This window comes from Onychostruthus taczanowskii, unplaced genomic scaffold, assembly GCF_017590055.1.
Source record: "Onychostruthus taczanowskii isolate IOZ18803 unplaced genomic scaffold, ASM1759005v1 scaffold49, whole genome shotgun sequence".
Taxonomy (NCBI): domain Eukaryota; kingdom Metazoa; phylum Chordata; class Aves; order Passeriformes; family Passeridae; genus Onychostruthus; species Onychostruthus taczanowskii.
This window is the reverse complement of record NW_024502458.1, coordinates 2,272,045-2,298,108: the sequence shown is the minus strand read 5'-3', so window position 1 is coordinate 2,298,108 and position 26,064 is coordinate 2,272,045. Positions and strand designations below refer to the sequence as shown.

At 46.6% G+C, this 26,064-nt stretch overlaps 1 protein-coding gene across 1 annotated transcript; it reads left to right on the top strand.

The window, feature by feature from the left end:
• Positions 1–62: 62 nt before the first annotated feature.
• On the top strand, positions 63–26,064 carry TMEM86A (transmembrane protein 86A). Its single transcript, XM_041415067.1, has 3 exons — positions 63–282; positions 15,785–16,049; positions 20,098–26,064. Exons 1-3 carry the CDS (start codon positions 262–264, stop codon positions 20,523–20,525), a joined length of 714 nt encoding a protein of 237 aa, XP_041271001.1. The 5' UTR covers positions 63–261; the 3' UTR covers positions 20,526–26,064.

The following is a 26,064-nucleotide window of genomic DNA, read 5'->3' as shown; positions in this document are numbered from 1 at the left end:
CGTGGCCGGGGCCGAGCGAGGCGCTCGCCCTGCCGGCAGCGGGCCCGGGGCTGGGGCCGCCCGCTCCGATCGGCGCCGCCCGCCCGGGCGGGTCCGGGGCCGCCCCCTCCTTCTCCCCGCAGCGCATTCGCCGCGGGGCCCCCCTCCTGTGACGTCAGCGCCGCCTAAAAAAGCGCCCCGGCAGGCAGGCAGGGCACCGGCTGGGCAGCGGCCGCAGCGGCGACAGCGACAGCGGCGACAGCAGCAGCGCGCCCCGCCGACATGGTGTCCCCCGTCACCGTGGTGAGTGCGGGCCGCGCGGCGGGCGGGCGGCGGGGCCCGCGCCCCCTCCCACGAGCTCCCGGCCGGTGTCCCCGCTCCCGGCCGGTCCCTCCCACCCGCTCCCCGGGCGCTGTCCCCGAGCGCGGCGGGCGCTCCTGTCCTCCCGCCGCCCGGAGCCCACCACTGCGGCCGCCCCCGCGATGCTCACCCCGGCCTCCCGCGGCAGCTGTTGCTCCAGCGGTGCGCCTGCCCGGGCGGCTCTCCGCCGCGTCCTCCTCTTGCCGTGTGTGTTTTTGAAAACATCCCCGGTGCATCTGCTCTACGTGCGCTGCATCTGCTCAGAGCGGCGCTGCCCCAGCTGCCCTGGGCTCGCGTCGCGGCAGTGCCCGGCAGCATCCTCCTGTCCCCGCGGCCTCCCTTGCCCTCGCAGGCACCTCAGCCTCACCATCCGCAGGTGCTTTGCTGTCCAGGTCCTGGTTTGAGCTGAGGCGTGTGTTGACCCCCGTGTGGGGCAGACCTTTCCATAGGTTGGGTGACCTCTCGCTGAGACGTCGTCTCGTCTGCAAGTCTTTCCACCGCCTGACGACATGAGACTGGGATTGGTGTCACCTGCCTGTCTCATGGGGTGTCACGATGCTTAATTAACGTAACCAGCAGTAAGATAGCAACACGCTGCTGTCCTGTCAGTAGGTGATGTGTGCAGCAGAACTCTTGGATTGATGGAACCAAGCTGGTAACGGAGGGAGCTGTGGCTTGTGCCAGCAGTGCGAGGAACTGCCCCTGCAGGTGAACAGGGGCTGTTTCAATGCTGAAAGAACTGCCGGGACAGCAGAGAAGCTGCACTGTTAGACATGCTGCTTTGCATGTTTGCCTTTCTAGAAAGTGAGGGATTTGTTGGAATACCCCAGCAGACTTAACACATGCTGTAAGGATAACTGTTGGTGGTAAAGTTTCCTGGTGCTTTGCTGCAGCGCTGAACACCTACTGCTGGTATCCTTGTTCCCTGTGGATCCATTCCCATCTTGTTTTGAAATACTTTGGTCAAGGGCCAGGCTATTGCAAACTCTCTGGCAGGTAGAAATCTTGTCATGATCTTAACTCACAAAGCTGGTGTTCAAAACTTTTAAATTGCTTTGGCAGTTCTGCACTGCAGGCTGTATTTTCTGTTAGTTTGGATGAATTTTCCCCCAGTTATTAACATATACCTGGTAAGTTCATCAGCAGCCTGGGGATGACTTTTATCTCTAGAGACAGAGGGAAGTAGCTTGGAAATTATAACGTTGTAGTGCCAAACATTTTTTTGGGTGTTTTTCCAAAACAGTTTAAAAGGTTTGGTATCTTTGTGCTTCTGTTCCATAAACTAAATTTGTCCTTCAGTGATGCTTTTGGTTATAGTAAATTGTGTATGTGTATCTTGGAAGTAAAATTTCATGTTGGGACAGTACTGGAATGGCTCAGAAACTGACAGGATTTGTTTCACAGTTTGCAGAAGGCTGTACTTGATTGTTGTGATAGTGCATCCAGGGTGGTCTTGTTTCAACTGAGTTTTGAGGCAAATGACTAAAGTACGTGTTGGGAAGGGTGTACAGAGTTCAGACCGGAAGGCTTTTGGAAGGTAAACTGGCGGGGGGGGAATTGAAAAAACCTTTATTTTCTCGTGTGCCCTTTTGACATGTAACAAAGCACATTTCTGCTCTGGCTGTCTCCCTGACATATGAACAATTTACTTCTCCAAAGGTAACTAATGCAGGTGTGAAACTATGGGGAGCTGCAGGGATGATAAGACTGGGAGCTGTGACCAGAGCTGCAGCTATTTGCCATTGCTGTGGAGGTGAGAGGGGAGAGCAACTGATCCTCCACACAGCTCACAAAAAAAAGAGCTGCAAGCCTTCAGTGTTCTGAGGAGCAATTTTTTGCACCTCTCTATCAGTGGTTGTCACGTTGCTGTTGCTCTGAAGGAGAACACAGTGCTGTTCCACGCCGGCTGTCCCACAGCCAGGAAGGGCGGCTGGAATTGGTGTCACACAGCAGCCTGTGCTGCCCAGGAGCATGGTGTGGCCCTTGCACAGCTGGGGGTGAGGAGGAGGATGGCTCTCCAGCTGGTGGGCTCCCTCTAGCAAGTCCCTTGCTGAAGGGAAGGGCAGTGGCCATCAGTCTGGCTACAGCTGAGTGCTCGCCTTGGGGCCCAGCCCTTATCTCTGTACTGCATTGGCTTTGCACCAGGTCTTTGGAGCCAGTGTGGATATCACTGCCATGACATGATGGGGAGATTCTCTGGAGGGGTAGCACCTGAGGCATAATCAAATTAGCCAGAGGAATTGATTTGTCTGTAGTGTATGTCCTCTCCCAGCACACTGCAGCATCAGCCTCAGTGGGGAGAACACCAGAAGAGCACATCTGAGAGTGACAGGATTTTTCTTGCTGCTCTCGAAGTGATGGCCTTTGTACAGTACTGCAGCAGGTGGCCCTGGCTGCTTACACACAACCTGCTCTCCTGCATCTCCCCTTCTTTTCCTCCTTAGGACACTTTTAACAAGAGTCAAAACCCATGAGCTCTTAAGCCTGCAGTGCAACGGATAGCAGGAAGGAACCACACAAGGAGGCATGGTCCATGGGGAGGATCAAGCCAGGACTGCTTGTTTGTGCTGGCTGCCAGGCGTGCATCATTGCCTGGAGGGTTTGGAATGTCCACCCAGCGCACACAGAGAGACCACAGCATTTGTGCAGAGCTCATCAGGCTGTGGTCTCTGATGCTGCACAGTTCATGTGCTGAGTGGGGACCATGCCCACAAATAAACAAGTCTGGTGCCAAAGTACCTTTTAACATATTGTGCCAGGTCTTCAGTTGGGATAAAGCTCTGGAGTCCTGCTGATGTTAGAGTCTAGACTTGCATAGCACTGTGGCACGGAAGATGCATTTGTCTGCCATCCTGTTCCATCTGGTGAGCGATGCTCACTCTGGTTGGAAGTCACCTTGGAGGGAAGCTTTCACTGCTTACTCTGCTAGGCAAGCAGGAGTGTCCTGCTTCAAAATTGTTATTCTTGATACTGCTCTGATTAAGAGCTGTTTTTTCTGTATAAAGCCTTGTGGGCTGAGAGCCTGCAGTTGAAGCACAGTATTGATAAATAAAACGTTTGCTCTGTGGATATGTGAGGTTTAATTCCATTTTTGTTCAGTCATCACTGGTCCCACCTTAATAAAAGAGCACTTGTTAGTGATTTTTGTCCAGCTCCCCACACACCCAACACTGTTGTCTAAGTAGTTTTTAATGTGAGCTTGTGGGAGATAGCTCTTGCCCTAAGCACCTTTCTGCCCAGCAGGCACCATGATTGCAGGAGCCACAAGTGTGCAGGAGATGAGCCCGGAGACATGCAGTCATTCTGACATTTACATAATGTTCCTTGCTCAAAGGGACCCTATTTTGTCCCTGAAGTTAGGAATAAACTTAGTGTAGGGCTTCACAGCACTTTGAGGAAAACAGGGCATGAGAAATACAGATATTAATTGGCTGAGGGTAGATCTCTTTGGGGGGGAAGTTATAGATGATATCAGTGTGTCTTTTAGAGCAAGATAAACAAGGGGCTCTCATCCCTACAACGTTCCCTCCACACCTGACTTGCACTTGACCTAGCACAGCCCTCTGTTTGGGAGACAGGTGAAACACTCTTTGGGACAGATTATTGCCCAGAACCCATATCTTAACACTCCCCATCCCTTCCCTTTTGTCCTATGGTCTGTTTGCATCTTTAAACAGAGATAGCTGGGTTGGGAAAGGATATCTTGTTTTGACTGCATGAAGGAAGTGGAGCCCTTAGCCCAGTTCCTTCTGGGTGAGAAGCAGTAGCACCCTCCTGAGAGCAGCCCTTGTCAGCCTCGGGAAAGATGCAGGATGTCACTGGGACAGAGTATAAAAGTGACTTGCAAAACCTGGGCAAAATACCTGAAAGGTACAGCCTGGAAAGATATTCACCAGCAAGAAATATGGAATTGGGCTGAAGGACTGGGTGGGTATCATTTGTGTTTCTGAACAGGGGCCAAACCACACTGATCCAGATGAGTATGGAAACCTGATGTAAATCATGTTGCTTAGATACTCTGCACTGTGGGCAATTGTAGCAGTAGTAGGTCGAAGCATAGCTTTAAAGGTTTATTATTAGGAAGGGTGCTCTATAATCCTCAAACTTCTGCTGAAAACCAAAAAGCCAGATCACACTGGAACTATTTCAGCCTTTGCTTCTTACAGAGAGGATGTATTGTTTCTGCACTAATGAATGAAATTTAGCAACCATCTAAGTTAGAAGTAACTCTTATGGTTAGTTTTGCTTGTTCTCTGTTTCTATGCAAGACTGATGCTTTCATTGTAATTTCCTCCATTATTTAAATGAATCATAAATTGGGATTTTATTATGCAGGAGCTTGTAGACATGCACATTTATATACTGCATAGACAATTATGGAAATATGGCACTACTATAAAAACCAAGTCAATGTAAATGAAAGATAGAAAATATTTCTGAGCATCTGAGCTCACTGAAAAAAGGGAGGGAATAATCACCTTGGGAAAGCTTAGCTGGATCTTGGTAACATTTGTGTCAGTCCCACTTTTTGGGAGAAGCCTAAAAACTTTGGTCCTACTGAGCAAAAAGCTGTGCTGATTTATGCCAGCTAAAGCCCAGGCATAGTGTTACATGCCACGATTTATTTTTTCAGACTGAACTTGCGCATTCTTGCTGTGACATTGACATTCTTTGCTGGAGCTGTTGCTAGGGGAGGGTGGGCTAGTGGAGCCTGCAGGCTTCTCTCACGCTCTTCCCAGTGCCAGGGAGGGAGCATTAAGCAGGCAGTGCTGATCACTGCTGCAGGCAGTGCTGTGGATTAAAGGCTTCATTAACCCAAGTGTATCACTCAAGGCACACGCATCTGTTGTTCAAAGTGTGCCCTGAGCGTTCGGATAGTGGGTGCAGCTCAGAGGTCTGCACTTACACATAATTCCTCTGAAAGGACAGAGATGCACTTCTTCCGTTCTCTTCTCCTGGTCCAAGTATGTCTGTCCAAAATACACTACGTGCGGCAGAAGAGCTAAAGTTATCTTCTCTGTGGGTAACTTCATAGTGCTGAGGAAATAATAACTCCAGTGAAATTAGACTCTTAGAAAAAGATGGCATCAGGAACCCATCTTCTGCTAGCATGTGGATACTCTTGAACAGCAAGAAGACTATTAGTTACATAACTCCCTTCCCTCCTGGAGGCCCAAGTGGTTATTATATCACCACTTAATTTTTCTACTGTTCTTCATGTCACACAATGCCCAGCAGTCTTGTCATTACAGCAGAGATGTAGATTTTGCTTACTGCAACATACATAAAATGAGTGTGATGGTTATTCCTTCTTCTAGCCCGCTTGTGCCCTTCCTATACCCATTTCTTACACTGCCATGATCTAAATAGCATTTCAGCTAATGACAGGTTTCTGTGTGACAAATGTGTCAGTCTGGAGCATCCCTCCATATAATGCTGGATGTGAACAAGTATCCAGCTGACACAGCACAGAAAACTGTGTCTAGGTGTTTGCACACCACCAGAGCTGAAAATCAGTAGATGGGCTGGGCAAGAGCTTTCCTGAAGATTTCAGGTGTGCTGGGCTGGGAAGAATTTCAGACACCAGCAGGGCCCAGGGGCTCACACTGCAGCCTCTGACTCAAGAGTTGCACAGATGCAGTTTCTCTCTCTTATTTCTCAATAAATGCAACTTGTGTCTCTTCTTGTGTTAAGTCAGTGTTGCAAGGCTGACTCTTGTATTGCAAATATGCCTGTTAGTGAGGATAGTGGCTCTTTTGATTCACCTTGCTGCATTCCTATGGAAATGCCTTGTTTCTACCAGCAGGCTAGTCTTCTCCCAAAAACTAATTCCTGTAGATTGCTGCAAGACATGTTCTTGCCAAAAGTGAGAAAAGATGAGACAACCCTTGTTACTGAATTGGCCTTGAGACTTTTGTCAAGTTTGAAGGAATGGTAAAGTTTAATGTTTTGCTTCTCACCACACACCAGTTTTGGAGGCAGATATGGCATCAGTTGGCATCAGGCATTAAATTTCCTGTTATGTATCAAAATGAGGGCCTTTCTGCTGGTTGCAAGTAGCCTCTGACTGAATCATTGCTTTAGACTGAGGGAAGTTTGACCTTAAGCCAGCTGCTCATTTTTTAGCACACTCTAGGCACACCAGACAGATCCTCATATTTACGTGTCTCCCATGGGTTCAGCAGAACTGGGCTGAGGCCCTGGCTTGGCTACTGTATCCCTATTTGCCTGTGTCTTTGATTTTGTTAGGGTATGGATAGCAGTGCTGACTTGCTCTCCGTTGCAGGAGGGACTAAGCAAGTTTTGTGGCTTTTCTCTGCAACCCTGATATAAAAGGAGTGTGATGACAAGGTTTTCACTTAATTGATGTTTTAATTGAAGTTTCCACTTTGCTTGGTTGCATCTCTGGATTTCCACCCTCAATATAAAGGGCATAATCCTGGTAAGTAGCTTCCCACTAATTTTTAAGTGTGGTCTGCATTTGTTTATGCAGCTGGATTACAGCAGGGGTTTTACCTATAAAAGCCTTGGTGTATCAGTGTGAGTCTGAGTCAAAGCATCTTGACACAAGAATGGATATTGGAAGTAACATCTGTGGCTCTGCTATCATCCTTTGACCTCAACACCCTCCTGTCTCTTAAGCATATTGTTCCCATTATAACATCTAGGAGGGCTGCTGCTTTTTTTAAGGTATCACAGCAGCATCTCTCTAAACACACATCTTTATTGGGACTCATTGCTATTTTTCCCTTCTGATTTTCTTTAATATCAGTATTTCACAAGCTTTCAATCTGCAGGACATGATGCACAGGTAGAGTAAAGCTTTCATTCATGCCTTCCTAATAGGCATAAGATAAGCTGAGCAGTCCCTCCTGGGTTTCCCAGCACAGCCCTATTTGGTATTATTGCAACCCCTTGTAAGGATTCAAGCAGCAGAAGTCTCTTGTGCAGAGCCACCAGCTTTCCCAGACACTGGCAGCCGCCTTCCCCTCCTGTTTCAGTTCTTCCTTCCTGTTCCTTTTGCAAAAGCCTCACCTCTGCCAAGCGTGCACCAGTCTGTTGTGGGAGCCAGAAGTGCCTTTTGAATGCCTGAGGCAGTTTCACCCTTGGCATGTCTTTGGCAATGGCTGGTGGGGCTGATACAGCCTGTTGGGTGCCACCTGCCTTCTGGGCTGCACTGCTGGCTCTTTGGCTGCTCCTGCAAAGGGCTGTGACAGCACCAGTGCCTGCAGTGCCCTTCCTTTAGACCCACATTATTCCCCACAGATTGTAGGTTAAATGACATTTCTCTGCTGAAGAGTTTGCTTCTGGATGGAAGGGTCTCCCTTCCCTCACAAATACCAGTCCCTGGTGGCCAAGCAGCATGGGGCAGGGTAGAGCTTTGCCAAGTGCCCATTTTTCCTGAGTACACATTCTTCCATGCATCCCTGCTGCCACAGCGAAATGACAGAGTGGCTGGGGCCCTCCAACAAGCACATAAACGTTGCAGTGTGTTGTGGTGTGCAAATAATGCTGGAGTTGGGAGAGTGCAGGCTGAAGATGGATTTCTTCAGCCCTGGGAACACAGCACTCTCTATGCAGATCCCTCTCTGCTATTACCTGGGGAATCAGCCTGCCCTTGGTGCTGACAAGGAAAGAACTGACAGCTCTTCCTGGGGAACTTTGTTTTGGGTCTGCACCAGAGACTGGAGAGAGGCTCCAGTTTTGCCACGCAGCTCTGGGGGCAGATGTCAGTGGGTGGCACTTGTCTGTAGCAATGGGCCTTGCAAGGGGATGCTGCTTTTTGCTGTGGCTCTGTGCCTTGCAGCTTACACGTTGGGCTTGCCTAAAACTGCTTCTTCCTGGTAACAGAAGTCTGAACTCCCCGTCACAGAGAAGTGTGATAGAAATAATGATGAGTCTGCTGAGAACAAGTGCTTGTAATCAGGAAGCCTTCGGATAAGCTGGGGACACTTTGCTGTAAGCAGTAGAAATTTTTTATCTGGATTCTAGTGTGACAGGCCAAGTAATTGCCCCTTCCCATCCTGACAGGAATTGCCTGGGACAGGCACCAACTGTGCATTTCAGGGTGCTGGCTACCTAGCTCCTGAAATTCCCTGTGGCTTCACAGCCTCCTCCTGATGTCCAGAGTAGCAGTAGGGATGTGGCCCCACCTGACCTCACTCAAGAGGAAGGGTGTGTGTCCTTGCTGTGCAGCGCTGCATCTCTGATGAGCAAAATGAAAACACGGACCCATTGTGGTTCAGGTTTTCAAGCACCTGCAAGGGATTCTTTTGTGAGTGTAACAGCAAAGGAAATTGTCTGGAGAGGCTTGCTTTCTGCTACACAAAAAGGAAGATCTGGAATCCCAGGGGGGAAAAGCAATCTTTTCTCTGAGATAAGATGCTTTCAGGCAAATACTATATTTTTGCTTTCATTTCTGAGAGCCACTGAACTATCCTGAAAGCACTACTAGTCTATGACAGCCCCTGCAGGCCTGAAGAGACTTTTGAATTCTTGACTAGTTTAGTATTGTTAATGCTTGGCAGTGCACGTTATTGACCATACTCTCCAAAACTGCTGACACCTATAGCATTGCTACAGATGTGGGATCAATCATTACTATGTCAGGTTAAAAAGAGGTTTTAAAAACAGCCTTGTGGTCCTGTGGCAGTCTGGTAGACAGGACAGATGATTGGTAATAGAGAAAGAAAGCAAAATCACCCCCAAAGCAAAAATATGTACTTCCAGGCTGAATCTTCTGGGTGAAATGTATTTGTCTGTAATTTTTTATGAGTTAACATCTGCTAAAGAAAGGCTTCACCACCTTGAAGGCTTCTCTTTAGTGCCAGAAAGCCAAGGGCAGGTACCCCAGTGACTTTGTAAGGTATTGGTGGGTGCAGCAGTACCTGACTTTGCCTGGCCTGATAGCAGTGGCTCCTGGGCAGTGCATGAAGGTCCCAGAGACACTGTTGTGTAGCTCATTAGCCAAGCTAACAGGATTTCATCTTCTATTCAGTACAGGAGATAACTTTTATGGGTGCTGTAACTTCCTTAACTGCTGGAGGGAACACTGTGGTCCAGTGTCTCAAAATAGCTCTGAGCAATGTCAGGGTTTAAAAGCAAGAAGTAGAAGTGGGCTCCTCTTGCAATCTGTGGCACAAGCAGCACCCTGAGCTGTGGCGTGATTTCCTTGGCTCCAGAACCTCCTCCATCTACCTTAGGTTCCTAAGGGACTGTTTCCTCACAGTCTAGAGCCTCCTACAAGGAGCCTTTTGAGGGCAAGACTCCAGTTTCCCATTTGTGACTTTTTAACATACAAGCTGTCTGCAGATGCATGTTTTTTGTCTCATGGGTGTAGCAGCAGAGAGCTGCCATGTCCAAGAGCTCCGAGGTCACAGTGGCTGCTGAGCCAGCCTGGCCTTGTCAGCAGCCCTGTGAGCGTGGTCAGCGTGACTGCTCAGCACCCAGCGTGGTTTACATTCTTCTTCCTTAAGCACCTGACGACAAGACGGGGCTGCTGTTTTACTTGCACTGCAGAAGTGGTGTCTGAAGCCTCATGTCACTACCACTGCCACAGCTTGAGAAGCCTCTGAATGAATGCTCCCCAGCTCTCCTGGCACAAACCAGTCCATTTTTGACGCTCAGCTGGGGGGCCGCGCCGTGCCCCGCGGTGCCCGGGCGTGCTGCCTCTCTGTGGGGGCTCGAGCTGCCATTCCACCTGGGAGAGGCTGGCACAGGCAAACAGTGCCCTGCTGCCAGGCATCTGCAGGGAACCTCGTGCTGCAAATTTCCTCCCTTCTCTCTGCACCTGAGGGGCAGTCGCTCATCTGGAAGCACCCGCGGTGCTGATGGGTTTTCGTCCCCTCTGTGGTTAATCTGGAGATTTGGATGAGTGTTAATGTGACTTTGACTGGGTGGTGAAAATAAGTTTTGTTGTGGTTCCTTTTCCTGCATGCAGCTGTGTCTGGAGCAGCCCAGCCATGCACAGGGGCCCTTGTTAGATACCAGTTTGATTGATCCTCACCCACTGCCTGCTCCTCTGTGCCTCCACCAAAGGGCGACTTTTCTGGTGCCAGGAATTTGTGAAGCAATATAGCTGAGCTCACCACCCAAGAACTGTGAGTGCCTGTGCCAATTTTTTAATTGTATTTTTCTGGCAAATAGCCATAGCTTGGTCTTAAGAAAAAGAAGTCGAGTATTTCTAGCTTTCAACCCTGTGTTGGTCTGTTGTGGAGCAAAGCTTTGAAGTACAGCTGGACCTCAGTTTTCTTAACTAAGGTGGGAAAGAGAGCACCCAGACTGCTGGGGTAGAGGGAGGAATGATGAAAGCCTAGAAATCAGCCCTATATTGCACGAGTTTAAGAGACCCTGGGGATGGAAGAGCTGCCTTGGACATTTATGTGTCTGAGCTGGGAGGATGGTCCTTTTGCAGGCTGGAAGTGTTCAGGATTGGCTTGTGCTGAACAACAGAGGCTCCAGTCAGACAAATCCATTATTTTTTGACCCCTTGCAAACAGGTCTGACTGAACAGCTGAGCATGAGCTGAGTTTCACTGCATTACCCTTGTGGGAGAAACAGAGGCCCTGGGTTATGCTGGGGAGTGCTAGAAGCTGCAATAAAGACCTGGCAAAACTCATTGCATGGCATAAGCATGATGGAGATGGGATTATCAGCATGGAAGTTCTCCCACATGCCAAACACATACCATCTTCTGGGTGATTTATTTGCTATTTTACAAATCTGTTTTAGATGCAGCCTCTACAGTCTTGCCTCCACTTGAGGGGAGGAAAGTTTATCTATCACCCTGAATTTCCCGCAGCATGTGGAGCCTGTTCAGGAGCCATCTGCTTTGGATGCTTGGCCCTTGGCATCTCCAACACAAACAAAACCCCTCCTATTAATTGCAAAAATATGTTGCATCAACACAGTATTTCAGGCACGTTGACTGGCTGCTTCAGTAACTCTTCACCACCTTCCATAACTAGCACTTATTTTCAGAATTTATTCAGGAGCAGCTTGGGACATGTACAAGCCAGTACCTTCCTTGACAAATGGCAGTAGGCAATCATTTGTTCCCCAGGAACGTGTTTGTTCCTGCAGGAGAGCAGAGCTGGAGAGCCTTGCAGAGAGCCACATATTCTGGGCAGTGAGAAACAAGGGCCATGGGCTTGCAGTGGCAGCAAACATGGCAACAAAGCCAAATAAATGTGTATTGGCACACAACTGGGGGTGAGAGCTGTTGTCACAGTAGGGGGAGAACCAAGGCAGGATCCACAATGCTGGATGCCAAAAGCCAGGAGGAGCAGCTCAGACACAAAATGGTACAAGGATGATGGGAGGGCTGGGTGGAGGACAACAGCCCAGCCTTTTTTGGCCAGTGCACACAGTTGTGCTCAAATGTTCCTCAGTGGAATGGCTGGGGTATTATTTTTACAGCACTTTTCCTGGAAAGCTGCACTTTGCAGCCCAGTGCAAAGTGGGTGTGAGCCATATTCCCACAGCAGGCTGGCACTCAGCTGCTGTCTGAACTCACTTTCATTGCAGGCTGATTTAGGGGGCTTTGCAGAGACAAGAGCATTAGTTGATACTCCACATTGTTTCCTGGGACCAGTGCAAGGCTTAGGAACAGTGAACTCTGTCCAGCTTAGCATTTAAATGCAACAAGCTTTTGATGTTCTTCTGTGCCTTGGGAGGAAGATGTCTCCCTCCCTGTGGCAGCTGGATTTGCTTTCCCGTTTGTGATATAGATACACACAGTTGACTCCAAAATGTTAAAGAAAACCTGTCTTATGAGTGTAGCTGTTCCTCTGTGGATGGGGCTTATACTGGAGAAGAGGAGCCAGATGTAAATTTTTTGGTTTGGTTATGTGCCTGCAGCAATCAGAACAGGCCATGTACAGGAGTATTTCAAACTGGAGCAGAATGAGTGCAGGCAAAACAAGAACGGGATCCTGTAAACCTGTGAGCACCTAGAGAGGTGGATCTCTAAGCCTCCAGAGAGCTGCAAGTGCCAGTACCATGTTCTGTTTGAGCAGAATCGCAGAATGGTTGGGATTGGAAGGGACCGCTGGAGATTATCAGGCACAAAGTCTCTTGGTGAGAGCCGAGACACAACTTCCTCCTAGTCTGCCCAAGTCTTGGAGAGTTTCACTGGATTTGGTTGGATACAGATAATTTAATAAATAATATTTCTACTGTAATTCTACAAATGCAGAGATAGTGGCTTTATAGCAGTTCAAACTAGTTTTTAAAGACCTGAGTAACTTAGTAGCCATAGCAGTTGAGAAAAAGCCCTAAACTATGCTCAGTTTAGAAATTAAAATGTTGGAAATACTGCCTTGTTTTTGCATTCAAGCTATTTTCTGTACTGCATTTCAGCACAGAGTGAATTAGCAGTGGCAGGAGAAAAGATCTGGGAAGAAAAGTGCAATAGAATTTGTAACAAAATGGCAAAACCCAGATTAAAGCCATGACAATCACACACATTAGCAAAAAAGATCTTGTCACCTCTATCAAGTGCTTCCTTGTGCAGCCCCCATCTCACATTCTGTCTCTGAGACACAGGGACAAAGGAGATGGGTGGTTTCATACAATTTATCAACGCAGAGAAGAAATAATGTTCCCCTTCCATATGGTACAGCAAGTCCCATTATGGATTATATGCTTGGCTTTCCTCAAACCACAGCTTCCAGTCATGTTGGTACATGGTTTTCCAATAGCAGTCTTGACTTGTCCTTCAGGTGGCAAATTGCCTCATCACCCCTTTCCAAGCCTCAGCCATGTGGCCAAACAGAGGATAATCCCCAGGCTCACCCTCTGGTTGCCTCAGTTTTTCTTACAGGACTTTTCCAAAGTATTTCCAGTGCCACTCATGGGGCCCTCATCTTGATCAGAGCCATAAAAAGGGGCTCCAGTGAGCTGCAGCATTCCATGATGGGCAAGGGCATAGTTGGAAATAACTCATCTGAAGTATACTTGGAGAAGAAGTGTTAAGAAATAAAGTGTCAATGATGAGAAGCCTGTAGCCCTTCTAGAAGTATGAGATCATTCTTACATGAGAGTGCTGTAACTCTTATGCATGAAAAATTCCTCAATTGTTATTAGGATGGAAATAATACAAACCATTATTCTAAAATATTGCTGTCTGGGCTTGCAAATGATTCACATTCAGATAGCAAGAAAAGGTAATTTTAAGCTTACCAAGTAAACGTAATTGTTCTGCACAAGTTTTTATCTTAGCTTCAGTAAGGCAGGTTTCCTGGGGAAATGACAAGTGTAATTAAAACCTGTCTCATAATGTGTGCACACAGAGGAGGGCAAGCTGTGATGGTAATTGTAACTGCTCCTAGCAGGTGTTTTTCTTTTAATATGAGGTATTAAATAAAACCTACCATGTTTACTAACCCAAATACTCTCCTGTATGCTTCTATGCACTCTTTCCCCTACAATACTTGATAGTTCCCGGGCAACCCCAGTACTGTGAGGAGACTACATGGGTTTTTATGACTTTTATTTCAAGTTAATTTGCTGTTTGCTGCCAGAATTTTCCCAGGGAATGCAGACAAGGAGTGGTAAGTGGTGATTAATTTAGACAGCCTAAGTAGAGGACTCACGATGGCTCCCCATGTAATACAAGAAAGTTAACGGCTTGCTGATGTCCTTTTGTTAGGGAATTGTGTAGCCTGGTTGTTTAATGGAGTGTTTAAAAACTGTGTTGGCAATAGCCTATGAATAATGTATGATGAAATACCTTACTGCCAAGGAACTGCTGATATGCTGGGGAAATTTCCATCAGATGTGAGAAAAATTTTGAAGGCACTGTCTTCTTGGGATGCCCTTTATTTATAGCCTCACTGCTCCAGAGATTGCATTCCCTTTTTAGATACTGCATGTGAAGATGCCCTCCACTGCCTCTGCCTCTGTCTTCCAGCTCCACCTGACTCCATTTGCTTGTGCCCATAAAAGATCCTCAATTTTTGTGAGATTAGGCTTTATCACCTGAGCACTGTAAGCATGGAATATTTCCTGTGCAATCTTCACCTGTTCTAGGTATCTGCACCAAGGCATCCAGCATCAAAGGAAGATGGACACTGGTCATGACAATGTCCCATGATGCAGGAAGCAAAAAAAGGGTCAAGTTATTTGGGAAAAAAACCAACCAAAGACAAGTTGGACTTCACAGTATGAAATCTGTTTGGATGCTTCTACATTTTCCCCCATGTCCTCCTCAGTGCAGAAGGCCTCTGTGTGCTTTGGCCATGAGTAGTGGGAAGTCATTGTGATATGTAGGAAAAAAATCTTGCTTGACCAAAGAAATGAGAAGACTGAGGGTGAACCCCAGCTTGCAGGGGAGCTCAGGGGGTTGCACTGCCTCAGGTGCAAGAGGAGACAGGCCTCCTGTAAGACTCTGGGACATAGCTCAGGCAGGCATAGAAGCAGTTACAGTCCTTTCCTTTGCTCCTTGTTTTGGCCTTCAGCTCTTCTCCAGGAGAAAATAAAATCCTAGCTTTGTTTCTCACATGGAGTTTTACCCATCTACACTGAAATGCAGAAATGTAACAGGAGTGCAGGTGAACACAATACATATCACTGTGCAGAGTGGTCTCAGCTAAGTGTTCGTCAAGAGCAGACCCAAGTTGTGGAGCCCGTAGCTCTGTGCCCTGCCCTGCTGTGGTTTTGTTACGAGTAGCCAAGTTCTCGTGCTGCATTTTTGTGTGTGTATTTACACAGTAGAGCCCTGAGTCAAAACATTTCCTGCAATATGGGTTACTGCACTATTAGAGTATTGCTAGAACAAAGCCACACGTGGTTGATGTTGGTATTAGTCAGCCGAGGAAGTGACATCCTCACCTGGGAGGTTGATGTGTTGGGTTTTGACGCTTGTGATGCCAACAGCAAGCTCCAGGCATGAGGCTACAGGGCTGGGGAAAGAATGGGTTAAGAGAGAGGTTGTATCCTCAGGGTGATCTGCAATTGCCTAAGCAGGAGGATTTGTGAAAATGGGAGAGAAGATTTGTGCCTTTACTGGCTTGTTTGCTGTTGGGATATATCTGGGCATGCAGTATTTTCACAGCTTCTGGAAAGGTACACTAAAGGGATTAGCCTAAACACGAGATAGGGTACGAGGAGCACCAGAGGAGTTGGTGCCTAATGGCCACTAATGGCCTGAATATTTTCAGTGGAACAAATAAAGAGAAAAGGTTCTATAACTTCCTCCAAATCCACCACCCAAAGCCCATCCTGCCAACTGAGAAGTGTTTTCAGCAGAGAGGGTCACAAAGATCTAGGCAGAGAATCATGGTCAAGTTCAACCAGCATTTCTTGGGGTACAAACACTGCCAGCTGACAGTATATGGAAGAGCAACTTTCAAAGGGAAGGAGCCAGTTGTGTTATGAAGTTTATTTCACTGATCCTTCTGATGATCTTATTAATTTCTTGTTTTTTAATGTTTGTTTTCTTTAGGTGAAGAGTGAAGGCCCCAAACTTGTCCCCTTCTTTAAAGCCACATGTGTCTATTTTGTCCTCTGGCTGCCAACTTCCAGCCCCTCCTGGTTCAGTGCCCTCATTAAATGTCTGCCCATCTTTTGCCTGTGGGTTTTCCTTCTGGCTCATGGGATTAACTTCTTAGTGTCACACCGGAGTGCCAGCCGCATCCTAGCGGGACTCATATTCTCGGCAGTGGGAGACGCCTTTCTCATCTGGCAGGAGCAAGGCTACTTCATTCATGGTGAGTACAGTGTCAGTCCTAAAGGGATGCCACAGTGCCCAGCTGTTACCCTCTTTGTTTAGTAATGAGTTGCTGGGCCACATGTTTTGTTTATTCATGTACAGCTTAAGCCCCGGGCGCTGGGAAGCACTCATCCCTTGACTAAAATCCATCATGGTTTGAGGAAGCACATCATGGATGAGTCTTTCTCTTGAGCTACTCTTGAGGTTAGAGAGGTAATTGGGTCAGGTTAGGTTTCCTGGCATGTGTCATAGCATCTGGGCTTGCTGGAGTTGAGAAGGTGGAATGCCAGATTCCCTGGGGAAGAGAAGGAAACGTTTGTGGCACTCGTCAGTTCCCATGAAGTTACAGGAAGTATTTACCTCCTGTCTCTCTGCAGGGAGATCTGTCAGACCTTGCAGTGAAGATTGGGAATGGAACATACTGTGCACAGCTCCTTGGTGGAGAACAGGTGGAGAGGACATTTATGTTTTGACAGACAAGCCCATAGCCTGGGGGAGGTATTAAGTGGATGATAGAAACCAAAGCAGCAGCAATCTTGTCCTGCTTGCAGGTTCATCAGTGTGAATCATGCAGCCTGTTGTACAAGACATGTCTGTTTTGCAAAACATTTAAATGGTAGTCAATCAAGGACCAACCTTACTGCAGTGGTCGGTCTGCTCTACAGAAAGATCCACATCTCTCAGATCAAAATGAGCTTGGTTTATTTTGCTAGTTTGCAGACGGGAACATAATGATTCAGATTAATCATTTAAAGCCACGTTGAACCTGCCTGCAGCAACTCTCTCCCTGGCCTTGGACTGTCAAAAGAAATCAGCAGCACTTGAGTTCTTCACTGAACTGACTGGTGGGGTTTCTGAAGTTAATTTAAGCAGCACAGGGATTGCACATAACACCCACCATTAACTGGCTGCTGTAACTGTCTCACTGGAAAATGTGATGAGAAGAGGAAACTTTCCTGGCTTTTGCTGTTGTCAGATCTGAAAGTCAAAGGCTTTCTTTTTCCCCTATCTCATGAGGTTAGTATCTAGTTTTATTCTGGGAGTCCCAGAAGCTCTTTCTTTACGAGAAGGAAGTGTGTGCAGTGCCAGATATGAAAGGCCAAATGCTCTGAATCTGGTTTTAATCCTGCTTCCCAAGGGCTTATTGCCATCCCATTAAAAGTTCATGTAAAAATGTTTACTGCAAATAGTGGGGTTTGGATTAGGCCCTGAGAATTGGATCTATCTGGCTGAACCTTGGGCACATTGCTGAGGAGCTCCAGCTTTCTTGAGGTGCCATCCCTTCTGTGTTGAGTGCTGACATTCCCACTGATAGGCCTCCTCCCAACAGGAGTACCTGGCTCAGTTGCCTCAGCCCAACTGGTTTTGCCTCCTGGAGTTGCTCCTTGAGCTGTGGCTTGGGAAACATTCAAGGCCCAGTTCTCCCCATGATCATTTTTGTGTATGGATTCTTCTGCGTTTCCTCTTCAAGTTAGTGCTAGAGGAAGGTTAGCCAGTCACAGCAATTCAGCATCTGCTTTAATGATGCGCTTTAATTTGCAAATGAGTCGGGTTTTCAACCCTAATCTCACAACTGAGAAGTTTTACTTTGTGGGTTTAGGCACATTTTTTCTTCTTAAGGAGAAGAAAAGCTCTGTTGGAGCATTTTGAAAATCTCAGCCCAGTGAGCTGCTACCTTCTGTAGGGAAGTGTTAACACTTGCATTTCAGATATAAGCATATAAAGCGCACTGCTCTATTTCATCCTTCACTTTGCCTGCAAAATGTATTTTCTCCTATTTAAATTCATCAGGTTGCTGTTGCTGACAACTGACAATATTTTTGATGTCATCAGTTGTGGGAATTTGAAGTTTGAGGAGAGAAGAGGAAATACTGGATAAAAATGTACATTCTATTCAACTTCTGCAGTTTTTGGACTGAAAAGGGTTGGAAACTGGGCTCATTTGAAAAGCTTTTGAGACAATGAGTTTATAAAAGAACATTTGTTCATTACTTTATAGGGAAGTGAGAGCCTGGGAACCTACTCTTGGTGCACTTGACTTTTTTTCATTTTTGCTGTTTCAGTCCACTAATAACACTCTATTTTCTAACTTCTGTCTCACTGCATGTAGAAGATACCTTACAGTGTTAATATCCACCTCCTTTGACACTGCCTCCTTTGCAGGCACTTAGAAACAATTTATGCATTTGGTGAAGAAGACAGGGGAAACCCAGAGGAAGAAAGTGGGAGAAAAGGGCTGATCTCCCTGATGTGGTTGAGTGGACCAAGCTAAAGGCTGAGAAATACAAGAGAAGTGCACCCCCTTCCCTGTGCAGCCATCATAGGTTTCCCTAGTTCCTGGCTTGATTTGTGGGTGCTGAATGAGCAAACCTGGGAGCTGATTCCCTTGTATGTGACCAGCCTCACCACCTATCACGGAACTCCTGCCTTTCCAGTCTCTTTGCCTACTGCATCCTGTCCTCTCCTCCTCCTCCTTGCTGCCAGATGCCTGCATAAAGGACAACACATTCTTCAGTTCCCTGTTGCAGAATACTCCATATAATGCCACTGAAGGAAAAAAACATTGCTCACTGCTAGGACAACATATCCTTCTTCTCCTTACCATCTCCCAGGGCTCTAACCTTTCCTGCACTATAGCCCTATAAAAAACTCTTGTCCTAAATTCCTATATCCCTTCTCAGTTCCTTCAGTGTTCTGTCCATGAGGTGCAATAGCTCTGTGAAACATCAGCTTCTTGTTGTCCTCTTTTGTGCTTCTCTTCTTTCCCCTTCATGCTGTCCATTTTCTCTAGCCTCACCCTGCAAAACAGATCCCACCAGCCCACTCCCTCCTGTGGATTTCCTTCTCATCCCACCATGGCTGAGCTCTCAGTGGGTGTCTAATCTGGTCCTCCCCAAAGGCAGGGAGACACTTCCACTTCTTCCTTGAGCTGCCTTAACACAAGAGTAGTAGGATGAAGCAATGTCTGCCAGCTGCAGGTTTTTGTGACTGCCTTTTACACCAGAGCATCACATGTTAAATGTGAACAAGTGTCCCGCTGGAGGACTCAGCTTCCCAGGTCCTTTTCTCCATTTCATGCTTTAGAGTTGCATGAAAACTTCCAGCTCCTCTAATAACCCTGCCAGGATAAAGCAGGAGAGCCTGCAGCTGCACCATGTGTGGGTCTGGGAGGCAGAAGCCCCAAGGAGCTGGGCTCTGTTTGTGGCCCATTATCTACAGTTGTCATGACAGCTTGGAGGCAGCAGCTGTGCCAACACATTGGGACATATTTTTGTGAAATGCATTAGTGGCAAGTTAATAACATACGGGCAGCACCTTCCAACACCCACATCTGGCATTTCTCAGTGGTGTTGCACTTCAAAGGGAAGCCAGCATTTTATTTTCCCTGACTGATTCCTGGTAAGGTTCATCTGAATCTTGCAAATGACCATAAAATTGTTGGCAGATCACATTGGTGCAGTCCCTGAAATATGCCAGCTGCTTCTTTCCAGCTTAGGTTTCTCCCAGCTATGGGCAGAGATGGAGAAGCAGCCAGATTTAGTCCTCAAGTGCCTTTGGGTATATGGCTAAATATGGGCAAGCTTTGTGTCAGGGTCCAGAGGGATTAGTGTCTTTTGTCACATTTTTTTCCTACACTGCTGTGGTTCCAGTCTTCTTCTACATATGACCTATGAGCAAAACACTATGGATAGTTAGAGGGGGTGGTCTTTGGTCTACCTTGATCCCAACCTTCCACCCAAGCAGGGGAAGAGGAACTACCTGAAAAACAAGATCAATTAGTTCTCCAGCAGCTTAGTTCTACCCAGCTTCTCAGCAGAAGCTGTACTTGACTGCAGTTGTAATTGTGCTGGGGCTTTTTTCTTTAGGTTGGAGTTTGGTGCTATCTCCCGTGTACAGATTTTTGTAATAAAATGGTCCCAAGTGGTCAGTATGGTTATCACTGCTAGTGTTGTTGGTAGGTAACACTGCAAGGAATGTTTTCTTCTGCTACTAACTGCCAGTCATTGATGAAAGGTCCTACTTTCTGTGTCACTGCCTCTTTCCAGGTCTGCTGATGTTCGGCATCACACACATCCTGTACTCTTCAGCCTTTGGCATGAAGCCTTTGGACCTCAAAGCCGGCTTGCTGATGGGCGTCGTTTCCAGTTCCTGCTATGCCTTCCTGTACTCCTACCTCTCGGGTCCGTTCACCTACCTGGTGGCCGTCTACATCGCCCTCATCGGCTTCATGGGCTGGCGGGCGGTGGCGGGCGTGCAGCTGTGCAACGACCTGTGGACATGGACCAAGCTGTCGGCCTGCGTGGGCGCCATGCTCTTCATGGTGTCGGACCTGACCATCGCGCTCAACGAGTTCTGCTTCCCCGTGCCCTACTCGCGCTTCATCATCATGGCCACCTACTACGCGGCCCAAATGCTGATCGCGCTGTCGGCCGTGGAGACCAGAGATGAAGAGGACTTCAGGAAGAGGAGCTAGGTGGAGTGCCAACAGGCTGTGAACACATGGGTTATATCTCAGGTGCTGTAGCTGCATTCACCCCTGAGAGAGATCTCCATTTCTCTAGGCACACTGGTGATGTTGATTTTGCTTCTTTGAAGCATTACCTTTGGGAATTACATTATTTTTCATTGGCTTTCTCTGAATACAGCTTACTTCAGTGTGGAGTCCACATCAGAAAGCTTAGACTGTCCCTGCAGTAGTTACTCATTCCACTTTTCTTCCTTGGAAATGCTGTACTACTGCATTTTACTTGTTAGTTTTGAAATTGATGCAGAATGTCTGGGAAGAAGAGGGCTGGTGGAAAGGAGGTTTGGCCATGCACTGTGCTAAAAGGCTCGTTCTTGACTGTAGGCAGACAGGCACAGATCTCTGCTAAAGTCATAGGTAACAATTAATTTAACTGATGTTTGTCTCTTTTTGTGCATTACAGTATGCAAACTGGAGCTATTCCTCTACTGACAGGAAGCTCGGAGGGAGAATAAAAAGAGCATACCCAGCTGTGAGCTGAGCTCTGGAGTCAATGGCAGCGTGTGGGGCAGTACCCAGCAGAGGCAGCATGAAAGCAGAAGCCCAGGCTGAGGGCACACAGCGAGAGGTGTGCTGGCAGTACTGTGTGCTTTGATTGCAGTGCTCACTGCTCCAGGGCAGGTCAGCATTGCTGCCTGTGGCAGAGCTGTAGAGAGCAGGAGTTTGGTGGGGTATCAGGGACATCTCAGTGTTCTCCCTGTGCACATAGTTACATGGTGCCTGCAGCCACCAGTGAAATGTAATGGGCACATGAGGAACTTTGATTTTTAAAGCAGAACTTACTAATTGTCTTACTTAGTGTATGTCCTAATAATCCTTACTATAGCAGACAGGCATCTAATCTTTATGCCTTTTTTCTCCAATGTCCTAACAAGTAATATTCCATGTACCCATTAAGTTTTAGTAACACTTCCAGCAGTACTTTTAGTACTGCTGCCTGCAGTGTCTTAAACCTTTGTGTGAGCATTTCCTGTGATCAAGACCTGATTTTGGATATAGATTGCCACGTTTTGCTGGTGGAAAACGATCCTCTTTGCACCACTTATTTTTTCATCAGAAAGTCCCTTTTCAGCAGAGCTTCCTGAAAAGCACTGTCCTTTGTGTTCAACATGCCTGCCACTTCCTTCTCAAACTCACATGAACTCACATAGAACCCTGCTAGCTTTTTTTGTTGTGAGAGGTGCTGAGTGGGTTTCCTGTTCCTCTCCAGCCTCACCTGGTGTGTCTGGCAGGGAATAGACATTGCCTCCTCATGACTTCTCCATCAGAGCAAATGCAGCCAGTATTACAGAAATCTGGGTTAACATCCTGACCCTGTGGTGGCATCTGCTGCCTTTCAGACAGGGATCAGAAAGGTCAGCTGCATTATGGAGAGGGAAAGCACTGTAGGTGGCAGAGCCCTGTGTAATCCCTTCCCTTTAATGCTGTTACGTAATACTGTCAGTATTCATTCACTGGCACATGGGGGCCTGCCTGGAGTAAACAGCTAAGGGAATTTAGAGCCATAAACCATTTTCATTCATCAGCATTGCTTATCTCCTGGCCATAGATTGAACCCTGCAGTGTAGCTCTCTGCAGATGTCACCTGCTTTGCTCAGCTTGGTTGTTTGCAAATCTCCTCCTGCAACAAAGTGACCCAGCTGAGAGGAAGTCTAAGCATTTGGGGTGAACCCCACCATCCTCCCAGCATGTGAGCTAACAGCACACTGCAGTCTTTGAAACCCAGCTCCTTGGCATGGGTCACCACACTCAGTCCTTAGCTGGCAGTTCTTCAGAGGAGCTCCCCCACATCCTGAAGCTTTCCTTTGCTTTGAGGGAAATGCTTGTGTGATAAAGTAAGCTTTATTTAAAAGTCTTGAGTTTTGATTCTCTTTTGTCCCTCTCTAGAAACAAGTAGTCTTGAACAGCCTGAAAATAGCTGAGTTGCCTTTCTGTGTGCTTTTTCTTCTTGGCTTGCTTTGCTGTCCTGCTGTACCATCAGCCACTGGATACCTGCAGAAAACAGTCTTGATGTGTCTCCTCTCGACCACTGGCCATCAGAGGTGCAGTTTCTGGTGGGACAGCAGAAACTTGTGCAGCCCAAGTGGGCTGTTGTTCCCTTGCTGTCCTGGAACAGGTCACCTGGAGTAACCTGGCTGGGACACATTGGCCAGTCACACTGCCTCCATCCTGCTGCTGCAATAGCTCTAGCTTTCCCAGGAACATGAGGCAGAGCCCTCAGCATACAAAGGAGAGTCCTGCTTGTCTTGGAGGTTTGCTGGCAAAGGCACTTAATCTTCAAAATCTCTCTCTGGCTCTGCATTCCTCTTTCTAATCCATATTACTTGAACGAGACCATTTTCCGGGAGGCTCTTTCCTGCTGGGAAGAGACCAGCTGCTGTGGACTGTGATCTGACTCAATTTTGAGATGCCTAAATCCTGAGAAGCACTAAGCAGTTGCTGGCAGTCTGTTAAATAACTTTTCCTGGGATTAAAACTGTTCCCTCAACCCCAGCGAGGGCAATCTTCACTTTGAAATAGTGAAGATTTTCACTGTTTCACACTGCTGTATCCAAACATCCTTCTGCAAAAGCTGTCTATGGTCACTTGAGCTTACATACATGGTTTGGTTACTTTCTGTAGTTATCCTCCTCTTGGAGGTCCTTTGGCTCTTTAATTGGACATATAAAAGATGCAGCATGTTTACTTCAGCCTCTTTCTGTAGGCAGATCCTCCTTGCATGGAACTCCCAGGGTTAGTCAGAGAAGCAGTGCTAATTGCAACTTGTTTTTAGGTGCTAGTAATGCTGTGTCACAGGGTGATGCTCATGTAGAAATGGCAGGTCAAGAAGAACAAAGCCAGAGGATTTTAACTTTAAGCTTTACTTTTACTCTGTGCTGGATACCTGGCTTCTTACTCCTCCCCAGTGAGGCATCTGTACGACTGATTGGTTTAAGGATTACTCTAACATGGCTTTTGAGTAGATTGTTTGAAGGTTTCATGTTATTGTCAGTGGAGGCAATTTATACATTTTTACACAAGTTTATAAAATTCCCAGGAGGAACTTGGCAGTTTTTAGTGGCTCTTCAAAGTTTTCCAGTCCTGTAGTTTGACACTAACACCTGCGTTTTCATCTTCCTATTGTGGCATTTTTGGGAGCTGTTCTGGAAGAAGCAGATCAAAACAAACAGCAACTGTAGATTTCAGTGGCTGGTGCCTATTTCTCTTTGCTTGGTTTCTGAATACAGACAGGTGGTCTTTTAAGCAGAAGCATTATAACTGTGTTCTTGGAAGAGGATGGGAAGTTGCTGACTTCTCATGACAGAAATCCTCCTGCCTTTTATCCACATTTGCTCCTTTTGTGGCCTTGGGTGAGTCAGATTTTCTGGGGCCAGGTCCACATGTGGTGTATGAGGACCAGTGCAATGCCAAGTTATCCCGGCAGGGGACCAGGCCCTCACCCCGTTCTAAAATGGAGATATTACCCCTTACCTACCTCACAAGGATATTGTGAGGATTGATGCTCATACAGCACTTTGAAGATGTCAAGTGCTATGTAAGTCACAAGTATTATCCAACTTTAATGTTAAAATTGCTTCTAAGCAACACAGAATATGTGGCTGCCTTTTCAATTTGCATCAGATAGAAAAAAATTGCAAAATATTTATTCATGCTGGTTAACAGGATGGGCTCAGCTACGCTTGAACTCTGAGGGAGGTTTAGCTTAAAAATCTGAACTCTCTAATTTCAGTTTTGCAAATGATTTTTAGTTCTTCTAAAACCCTTGACCAAATTCTTAGCTGTGAACCTTGCATCCAGCTTTTGCTGTCTAGTCTTGTCCCCCACTGTTAGCTAGAGTAAATATAATCCAGCCAAAACAGAGTGCCTCACAGTCTGCTGTGGCTTTTGAAAAAGCTGGAACGAAAATGAAGTCATTCTGTTCAGCCTTCAGTCTGCAGAAGGTCAGCTGGGTTTCATGAGATAACTTTCAAAGAGATGTTTAATTTCTCTGATTGTAAGTTTCACTGGCTTTAAAATCAGCAGAGAGAGTGTCTTGATGGAATCAATAAGGTCGGCGTATCCTTCTTGGATTCCTTTTTTTCACCCAAATGAAGGAAGCAGTGGGTTTTGTAGCAAAGGAAGTGCTTGTACCACCAGTCCCTTGGCCCAGAACAAAAGCTGATCTAGAAATACAGCTCTCAACCATGGCTGTGTTCTCAACTAGGATAAAAATGCCACTGTTCACTGATCTAAATCTGGACCACAGCTAGAAACTACCTAGTTTTTGTAGCACTAGCTGCTGTACAAACACAAATGAAGGCAAGGAATTACACACCAAGGAATGTGAGCTGTGTATATGTGAAATGGACCATTATTTTGAAGCAGCTGCAGTAAAATCTTAATATGAACTCAGAAGCAAACACAATGCAAATTTTTATGGTTTCTTTAAAATATTTGATGGGTTTTCATTTTCTTAGTTTGGAGAAAATTTTCTTAATGTTATTTTATTTTTGCTCTTACTGTAAAGAATAAAAATACACAATTCTAGACAGACTGCAAATGAAAAAAAAAGTGGCCAGTTGGCAGAATGCCAAAACTTCTGTGGTCTGTATTGTTTCTGTGGTGACACTATGCTGCTGTCGGTGAGCTACTGGAGTGGTATGATGGCTCAAAAGTGAGGCTGAAGCACAAGATGCAGGTGTTGAGCCACCAAGACTTCAGTGGGAGCATGACTGGGCCAATTTGGATCAGTCAAAAGACAGAGCATAAGGAAATAAAAGACACCTTTTCCTGACAGAAGAGAAGCAAGAAACCAAAACCAGCCCATTGGGCGATGGTGCTGAATCACTACAAACATTTTTATCTAGACCCTGCTGGTGCAGGTTCCTGCTGGACCAAGCCTTGCTCCTAATTCAAGCTGGGGAGGCTTGCTCCAAGCCTATGGTGCTGGCAGGGTCAGGCCAGCAGAACCTGAAGCTTTGTTAAATAAACCCAAAAAACAGAAAACAACAACAAAAACAAGAATAAAACCCCAAAACCACCAAAACAAAAACAAAACAAAAAAAAAAAAAACAAACAAAAAAACCAAAAAAAAACCCAACAAAAAACAAGGAAGGAGAAAGCAAATGCCACTGGGTAAGTGGCAGTTCTGCCTGCCTGAGAATGCAGAGTGGCTGGTCTGTCCTGAACACTAATCTCTATGTCTTGGACCCGTGTGAGTCTCTTGCTCCAGCCCCTCTCCCACACATTCCAGGCAGAGTGCACTGAAAATGTGACTGAAGCAGCTGGTCTCCTCTGGGGAGCCAAGCACTTTGCCATGTCTGAAAGTCTCTAGCACTTACTTTCTTTACTGTGATTGTAAAGGTCACCACATGCAGTACAGCCACTTGATCTGGGATCTTTTCTTAACACATTTTTATGCTGATTTTACTATTCTTTGTTTGGAATGTAATTTTTTTTCTCATTTCTTCTGTGTGTAACAGCAATTAAAATATTAATTTACTCGGTA